At 32.1% G+C, this 9,527-nt stretch overlaps 1 protein-coding gene across 6 annotated transcripts in view; it reads right to left on the reverse strand.

The window, feature by feature from the left end:
* LOC117176429 overlaps positions 1-9,527 on the reverse strand; it is an 86,573-nt gene that overhangs the window by 63,236 nt on the left and 13,810 nt on the right. The window contains exon 1 of one of the 6 annotated variants that reach the window (XM_033366690.1): positions 3,321-3,487. The exons of the other annotated variants lie outside the window; for them this stretch is intronic. Within the exon in view, the coding sequence (XP_033222581.1) occupies positions 3,321-3,366 (46 nt within the window). The 5' untranslated portion in view covers positions 3,367-3,487. Of the gene's footprint in view, positions 1-3,320; positions 3,488-9,527 lie in introns of those variants that run through there. 6 annotated transcript variants of the gene reach the window in all.

The following is a 9,527-nucleotide window of genomic DNA, read 5'->3' on the forward strand; positions in this document are numbered from 1 at the left end:
CCAATTGGGTTAGAGTCATAAAAGTGGGGGAAGGGAGTCCAAATGGCAACACCGCATGACCGAAACGACCTTGGGACCGGGCCAGTTGTTTTGGCAACACTGGAGGCCAGGAGCGAGCTGTTTATAGACAGGCCGCTGTTACTATGCGGATCCGTGGCGCAATAATCTGGCTAGAGGAGGGGGAAAGAAAAACGCGATGAGAGATTAAAGTGGCGCCCCATGCGCGCGCAGCTTCTAAAATCTAGACTAGACCAGTCCAAAGAGGTTATGTCCAGTTCGGTAGCGTTCTCCCACCCCTCATGCTACCAATTACCTAATCTCTACTTATCTCCCACTCCTTATAGCATTCCACACTCCCACCCTGGAAAAAAGACTATCTACAAGAGCGCACGACTTTTTTCGGATCATGCGCTAGTCGTTTTTTTCGATGGATCGCTAAGCGTCACGAGAAAATTGCAAATGGCGGCTGTATCTCGCAGCAGCTGACGCTACTGCGTGAGAGCTGACGTGAGAGGATGTGAGAGGTTGCGAGAGTATGAGTGCGCACAGGAGAGTGTGCGTGCGGACTTTAGAGTGTGAGGATGGACTGGGAGAATAGATTGCGCATGCCATGCGGCCAAAGCCGAGTGCTCGACTCGATTCGGCCGTTTCCGCCAACTGCCTCTTTTGTTACATCACTCCCCCATTTCGAAAATACTACCCGTCTCGCGTATATTATATAGCGCGTATATATTTTCTCTCTCCTCTCCCTCCCCGCTTCATCACATTGCAGGAGCGCTTTACGTGCCATGGAACTGGAAAAAGACCATGCTACGCGATGCCGTAAATCGTCCCATGCGCAAACATGATATATAAGCAAATACCAACTAAATAGTGGGGGTATTTTTTCATTATTGGTTCTGCTAGACAATAAATATTATTTTATCTAGGTTATACTATCTTATCTCCAATTCTTAAAGAGGTTTCTAGGTTATGCAACTTTCTGAAACGCCGTAGTTTTACACAAACATATTTTTTGGATTGCAAAAAATTGTACATTCGAAAGAAAACACAGTTTACATGATTTTTAGAATCAAGAGAGGAGACGAGTTTTAGAATTTAAATATGGGACGAAATGTGGGAACTCTTAATTTTAAATACGTGTAATCAAATAAATTTTTTATTTTCTTTGAACTTTATTTTTGTGTCAACTTTCATAATAATTAAGATGAAAGTAATGACAGTTTACATAAAATCACTTTTAACACTGAAAAACTAAAAAAAAAAAAAAGGACTGAAATACCAAAAACGCCAACTCGACTTTCCAGATTGTCGGAAAGTCGGCTGCAGGGGCAGAATAATTGTAGAAAGGTGGGGTTGATTTCAAATCCTAAAAACGAGGAAGTTATCATAGGCACGTATACCTTTTGGAAGTTCAGCCAAAACGATTAATTAATAATTCGACTAAAACTTAAATAAAATAGACTATACCGATCAAACTATATTTTTTCGTAATCAAACTCAATTTTTTAAATTAAACCAATATTTATAAACGATTATTATTATTATTATTGTTATTATTAAATTAACATATTTTACTAGTGCTTTAATTTATAGAGGACTAAGCAGTTAAGTTATCATAAAAATTTTCTTTTGACTGGTTATTATATAATAATAAGATGGAGGCCTTCATCAGTAGAGACGTTGGATTTATTATTGATTATAAAGCATCCACGCGTTTAGAACTAGATTTAATTCCTTTTCAGGATGCAAAAAAAATAATACCATATCGAATAGTAAAGGCATCCATTTTATTATCTAAAGACTCAAAAAAATGTCTGGTTAAATTAACTGGAATTCTAGTTAATTTAACCACATACTTTTTTGAGCGAATAATTAAGGTTAAGGAGTGAGGTTAGAAATCATCTGCAGAATAGTCAACTTGTAAATCGTTTTTTTTTTAATTTCAATTACGTGAAATTCAAATTAAAACATTTAAAAATGGGCAGAAGATATGTAGAAGTAATAAATAAAAAGATAATTGTAAAAAAAATCAAGTATACTCTCTTGAGGCTTATATAAAGTGGATAATATCCAACCTTATTAATAATAAAAAAATCAAGCTACATACCTACATTTTTTTTGAAATTTGACAATTTTATTTGCAAATATACTCACGATTTTCTAGAATGATTATAAGCTATTAATAATCAATTGGAACTTTGTTTCTAACTTTTCTGCGACAATCCGACCACAAAACAAAGGAATAAACGTCTGAATTATTAATTCTAAATTGTAGATTTAAATTCGTTTACATGTATTTATTTGAAAGTAATAAAAAGTATAACAATTAAATAAGTAAAAGTTAAGTGTATAGTTTACTGTAGAGTTCCTAAATTGCTGAAAAAATGTTTACATTTTTGGGCTTAAAAAGTGGTAGTCAAAATACGAAATGGATTCACAAGCATGAAAACCGTATTGATCCAAAAGTTTAAAAATGAATAATTCATCTAGTGATTATGCAATGCTTCTTTTTATAAGATTTTGTAGGTGTAGGTCCTTCCAGCCTCTCATCTGTTCTATTTCCTTCTCTTTCTTGTTAAATTAATTTAAACCTATACAATTTTGAACAATTAAATCAATTCAGAATTGGAATTTCGTGCATTTTTTTAACAAGTCAAGTTATTTAGAGAACTAGAAAATATTTGTTCTACAAACCAAATTTGCTTATCAAAATAAAAAATGCATGAAGGATTCTCTGATTTGCTAAACAGTATTTTAATCTTATTTTGTTTTCATTATAACGTATTTTTCGTTATATTACTCATTTAAAAACCTACTAAGGATTTATGATTACAATAGGATACAATGCAAGTAACTTTAATTTGAAGATTAGATGATTCCTGTTTAAATTCTTAAATTAATGTCACTTCTTATAACTATATCCTGCACATATATTTCAAAAAATTAGATTCGCGTGGTATAAAGTTTTTCCTATGACAATAAGGAAAAATATGAGAACTGTGTTTGTTTTCCCCTCAGTAAACGACTAATCGCAAATCGTGAGCATGTTTTTGAAACGAGTAGTCGAACTGAAAATACTGGATTATCGAAGAAAAAAAAGTATATTAGAACAACCGATTAAATATGTTTCAAAACAGGGTATTTTTTAGAAGATTTAAATGGCCGCCTTGATATAAAATTATAAAATATCTTTCGAGGTTAGGTTTCGCTCTTTTAGCGCCTTCGAATCGCTTTTGCAAATCGTCAACTATCACAAGACGTATCACTCTATTCATAATATAAAAATTTTTTATTTAAAATTTGAAATGAGACTGTACCGCAGAGTGGAAGATCTAGAACAATCTCAATATATGCGTCCGCCATATTCGTTTCCCGTACTTCTCACGATCGGTTCCGCCATCGATCTTCGTTCATCTCCTTGACGACTTTCCGTTTTTTCTCCCTCAAAAATTTCAGCTCAAGAGAGCAATGTTCTATCCTCCCGAATTCTTGAAATTCACTTTTTCTAAACTTCACCGAAAAAGTCACAAAAAAAAGTTTATTTACTTACAAACTTCACAAAACGTCAAGTTTAAAAAAATGTCAACGACTTGGTTAACCCAAAAGTTAACAAGTGACTGTCCGCTAAAAAAAAATTGAAGGCATCTTTCAAAGTTTGCTTGATTTTGTTCCTCCGTGAGGTTAGCATCAAGGTAAGATTAAAATGGATTTAAATAATCATTTTTAATCTGCAATCGAGTATTTAGAAATAACGAATTGTTTTAAAACAATTGTTACATCAAGATGTTCAGCGTCGCCTCAAAACTGTATAAATTGTGTATAACTACAATATTTTTAGACTCTGGCACTTGAATTATTGCAATGTACAATTAATTGTGTTGTATGGCCATGCTTGTATAATGACGTAGTAACCAATCCAGTACACAATTTTGAAGGCGACCTCAATCTCCTTGCCATCTCTTATCTTCCTTGTGGTCGTTTTTGATCCTTGAGTTTAAATGGTTTAACTTCGTTTAATTACTAAGAATTTGTATTCACATTCATAGTATTCGTCCATAAATTTTGTCAAGTTTTTATTTTATTTTATCCCCTCCGCCATTTAAAATTGCAAAAATCCTAAAAATAACTAGAAGTGACTTGCAACTTGAAATAAATTTCAATTTGGATTACGTACTTTATAAAGTTTTTCAATATAATATTGTTCAGTTGTTCGATTTCAAAGAGTTGACTGGTATTTTAAGAATGTATAATTACTGGCCCTTGTAACTTGAACCTTCGAAATAAAGAAAAGGATGAAAAAAACCAAGTGAAGAAATTTCTTAAAATTTTAAACCTTATAAATGTATCAAAGTATCATTTTGTTGCAAAATAATTTGTACTCGTGTTTTAACATGCCTAACCGTCGACATTTTAGGTTAAAAATGTGATTAGAGTTAAGGAGGAAATTTCCAGGAATTTCCATGCGGAATTTGATATACACTGTCTAAAGAATTTCTCTTCCATGAATACTGCATAAATTCCATCTAAATTAATTCTATAAATTCTTTCGATGAGACGCTTGAACTCTTCCAATTTTTGAAAGGTTTATATATATATATATTTGGGCCATCCAGCTGATTGTAGTGAGACGTGTTTTTTGGATTTTTCGAAAGCAAGATTTTTTTAAAAACAGTCCTTTCATTCTTTCTAAACCTGTCGGCATTGCACAATACATATTTAGGTGGTTCAAAACTTCAGAATAATTTGTTTTGCTTTGATCTCTAAAACGTTTTTACTTCCATGTTTTTCTAAGTCCAATTATTTTTCATGGGAATAATTTTATTTGTCAAGTTTTATTATTCTACACTCATGTTTATTTGCTGATTATTCAACATATTTTGCCCAGATTGCATGTTTTTTGCGAAAGCGGTTAGAAAGGTGTTCCTTTTTCGTCTACGTAAGGAAAAAATCTTAAAGCTGCGTGCATTTATCAGTATCTCTGTAAAGAATTTGCATCACATGCATTTTATCTCGGCAACATATTTCTCGTAATATTGAATATTTGTTAAAAATAATAACAAATTATTCTCCAATTTTCAAATCAACTTTTTTCTTTGTATCCAGGAATAAAATATCTTGAAATCCTTTTGATAACTCCTAACTCCATTTTCTCGAGAACTGGGCAGTTATTTTTCGACCAACTTCATCTGCTTTTATTTCAGTGGCGAAGAATTTCGAAATTTACTATTTAAAGAAATTTAAAATTAGAATTTTCAATATTATTCCTAATTGAAAATTTCCTTCCTGCTATTAGCTATCCTTTATTTGGGTTTGTGATGATTATGGTTTAGCAGTACTTTCATTAATATATTCCAATAAACTTAGTTACATGAAAGTTTAATATTCACAATAGTGTCTTTTTATTTTTACATAATATAACTAAAATTTCTATATTTAGGGAAAAAAAAACCCTAAAAGAGGTTACATTGAATTACTCAGTAGATATCCGATCAGTTTGTCGTCAAACCGCGAGAAGTGATTATTGCAATGATAAAAATAGATAACCCAGATTCTGGCATATTTTTTTTAATTCATTTGTCCGTTTTATTAAAACTTTTATGATTAAAGAACCTTTCTCGATTAACGTTGAAATTTAATTCCATTTTCAAACTCATTTAGTGAATTTGAAGGATGGGGTTTCTCTAATTAGTAAACTGAGTCATTGACAAAAATCTAATCAAGTCAATTTAACAGAATATATTTCCCATGTAGAAACAGTCCCTTTTGTCCCATTTCAATTAAGGCAGTGGTCAGAATCTCACTAGAACATCTGGACTAGTGAGTTCTGTCAGGACCCTTCAAAGCAATGTTAAGATTTTCCATTATTTGCGACTACAGAAACTATGTAAGTTTATTTAGGCCCCAATCTTGTATTTCAGTTCAGCTTTATTTGGCCCCTGCTTAGGATAAAATAACCGAAAAGTCATAATGCCCCAGATGAAGTTTCTGAAGATGGCTCTGCATTATATATAATGGATATTAGAGTCTCAAATCGAATCTCAAATGTAATTAAAAACTGCTTCAGAAGTTTGTATTAATTAAATTATACTTTGGTAAACACACGGATGACTGTCCAAAATGCAAATTTTAACTACTAATTTGTTTTTTCATCTCTCACAATAACGTTATTTTCATTCAAATAACGATAAAATTGTTTTTATTATGTGAAAATAATATAAGGAAAATTGTTAACAAAATATAACTAGGCAGGCCCTCCCTATTTTCTTGATCATCGCTCGATCAGAAAAAATTTGAGCTAAAACTCTCGGGGCCCTTTCCAAATCCCTATTGCAATTTCTACCAGTTAACTTGAGGAGAATTTAATTAATATACCTGGGCACTTGGTTTAAAAACTTCCAATGACACGTAAATAAAATATTCGTTAACATTTTGGAAAGTTTGCAATTGTAACGGAAAAAACTTCGAAAATGTTTACATATATTTAATTAAACCATCCTCAATTGAAAAATTCCCAATGCAAAGGAAAGCTGACCAAAGAATTCATAAAAATATTCACTTGAGACGAATCGTTTGACCTGTAAAAAAAATGTTATTAATGGTTAAGGAAGTTATGATCATTAATAACATTTGAAAAACGGAGTTTTTATTTAAAATGTTTATATATTTATAATTAAAAGTTAATGCAAGAATAGAAAAGATCTCTTAATTAGAGACGAATCAATTTACTTATAATATTAAGAAAGTTGACTGGTGAGTAAGGAACTTATCAATTTACATTTATAATATTTAAAAAATGAGTTTTTTGTAGTGAACCGTTTTTATTAACATAATTAAAAGTTAATGAGAAAACATAAAAGATTCATTGACTAGAGACGAATCGATTGACCTTTTAATATTATCACAATTGATTTAAAAATAAGAAAATTATGGTTATGGCACCACACAACTTTTAGTACTTACAAGCGGTACAACGGAAACCCTCCAAACTATATATTTTACACAAATGTATTTTATAACAAAATGCGAGATGCGGGAAAAGTTCTAAGGAGAACAATTGTTCGTTTATAAACGAAGATACAAATTTTATTTGAAATTACTCAAATAAAATTCTTTATTATTTGGTTAACGAGAAAATAATAAAATACATGGTAACTCTATTATAATTTCATAATTACTAGTTTAATAAAATTAAATGTATCTACTATGAAAGAAAGCTACTACATTTTCTCTAAACGCCTACTCCTTGGATTTTCTTTCACCAATTTATTTGAACTCAATTTTAGACACTCTAAAACTACAAGAACATTAAAAAATTTAATTTTCATTTAAATGCCCGGTTCTCAAGTTTTCTTTAAATTATGACTTTTTCTCGATGCCGGGCAGTACCAGAATAAGTTTCAACTCAATACCGACATACAGAAATCATTAAACATTACGTTTTATTTTTCCATAAAAACGGAAAGAGCGTTGACAAAAGAGATTTCAGAATCTCCAGATTACAGAAGTCAACGGTAAAACCTTTAGTTTTGAAAGGAACAAGTATGGATGACGTTCGAAAATAGAGCGAACTCAAGCAGATAGAAATGCTAATAAAGTTTATTTTCCCAAAGCCCAAAATTCCAAATTTAGGCACAACCCGTTTGGAAAAACCCCCGTTGAGCCTTCTTAAAATGAGGGCCCCCGGCGGGGGCCCGCACTGATGTTCCCCTTTGAAAATTCTACGAGGGCCCCTACCGAGGGCCCAGCTCGATTGCCCTCACGGATCAACGATAAAAATTTCGAAGCCCAAAGGATAAGAAATTAACATTTCTGCTTACAAAGGATGAATATTTTTTTGACACCATAAATTTTAAGGTTTCATGAGTTTAGACTTACAAACAGTGAATTTCTGACAAAAAATCCATGAAACTTTTTTGAAAATCGAACTTTGACAATATGAATGTTCCATAGAGGCCCCCGCTGAGGGCCAAGCTCGGTTGCCCTCACGGATCAAACATTACAATTTCTAAGTTTAAAGGGTGAATATTTTATATCCTAAAAATGGACATTAAAAAATACGTTTAAAAGTATGGTTCATGCGTTCTAAAAATTCAAACAAAAACAAAAAAATGTAAGTACAACTGTCCCGAAAATAACTTTTTTCTTGCTTTTTTTTTTTTTTAATAGAAGAGTTCCATCTTAATGAAAAAATTACATTTTATGTCAATCTTAAATGTTGTAAAATAGTACAAAACACCTAAAAACCATACCTTACACGAAAGTTTGAAAAATGTTATTATTAAGAAATTGTCCAAATACACAATCAAATTTCTGAGTTCCGTCGTTAAAAATGTTAAATGTTCATAAAAATTTACATTTCCTGTCATTGTAAAAAGTTGTAAAGTAGTATACAACGGGGGAAAATGAAATGTTACGCTAAGATGAATTGTAATCGATTTAAATTATTTATTTAATAATTATTTTATTGATATTCCTGTTAACAGTTCGTGTATTTTACATTTACATCGCATAATAATAAATAATTAGAAAAAGAGAGCTTAAAATTTGATATTTTAACTTTTCTGAACTACACCTTATGAGGATGGCTTTTTCACCAAGTTTCAACTTGTCGGTTTAGCGCAGTGGTGAGCACTTTCGACTGTTAGGCGATATAATTAGGTATAGATATGTAGGTTCGATACCCCGTAGCGTTAGAAAATTTGTTTGCAATAAAATGTTCAAAAATGTAATGTATGTATGTACATTCACTCTAAACATGACTATTAATATTCGCAGACAAAATACTCGCAATTAATTAACATTAATTTTTTTATTACCTTTTTCGTAATATCGAGCAGTATGGTACTAGTTAGCACTGACGCAGTACTGCGCCCATGGTGAATTTCCTATTGGAATAGTACTGTACCAGTAGCGATATCCAGTGCCGGCCCAACACTGACAGCCCAGTACAAAATAGTGTTATCGTCCAAGATATATGCCGGCACTGGCAAAACAAAAAACAAAACAAAAAACCAAGAGGGCTTTCATGATGGCAACCATGAGGGTAACTCATGGTTGCCATAATGAATTAGCATGTTGTTGCCATGAGGGACCTCGCCTAAATTGCCCTCATGGATTCTACAAGACTTGAGGTCAATGCCTGCGGGCCCCCAACGGGGGCCCCTTCAACTTTTCCACACGGGAATTATCAAATTTATTTTAATTTTTGAACGTAAGATCATAGAAATAGCCAATAAAATCTAAATGCTTCACCTGTATGTTTTCGCAACAACTCATATCAGCACGAACTGCACGCTTGTATGGTCCTCAATTTTTGGAATTACCAAAACAAAACAAAATAATTTTGTATTTTAAAAGTTTATGGCAGTACAAAAGCTCTTCAGTGCCATTTATTTTATTTTTTTAAATTCTAAGAATTTCTACTCTCTATCTATCTCAATTCGATTGTTCGTCTCAATTCGTGAGGACGTGAGTTAATGCAAGCAAATGGCAGTAAGGGACCGGTCAAGTAATACGTAACGCAT

The sequence above is a fragment of the Belonocnema kinseyi genome, chromosome 1 (assembly GCF_010883055.1).
Source record: "Belonocnema kinseyi isolate 2016_QV_RU_SX_M_011 chromosome 1, B_treatae_v1, whole genome shotgun sequence".
Lineage (NCBI taxonomy): Eukaryota > Metazoa > Arthropoda > Insecta > Hymenoptera > Cynipidae > Belonocnema > Belonocnema kinseyi.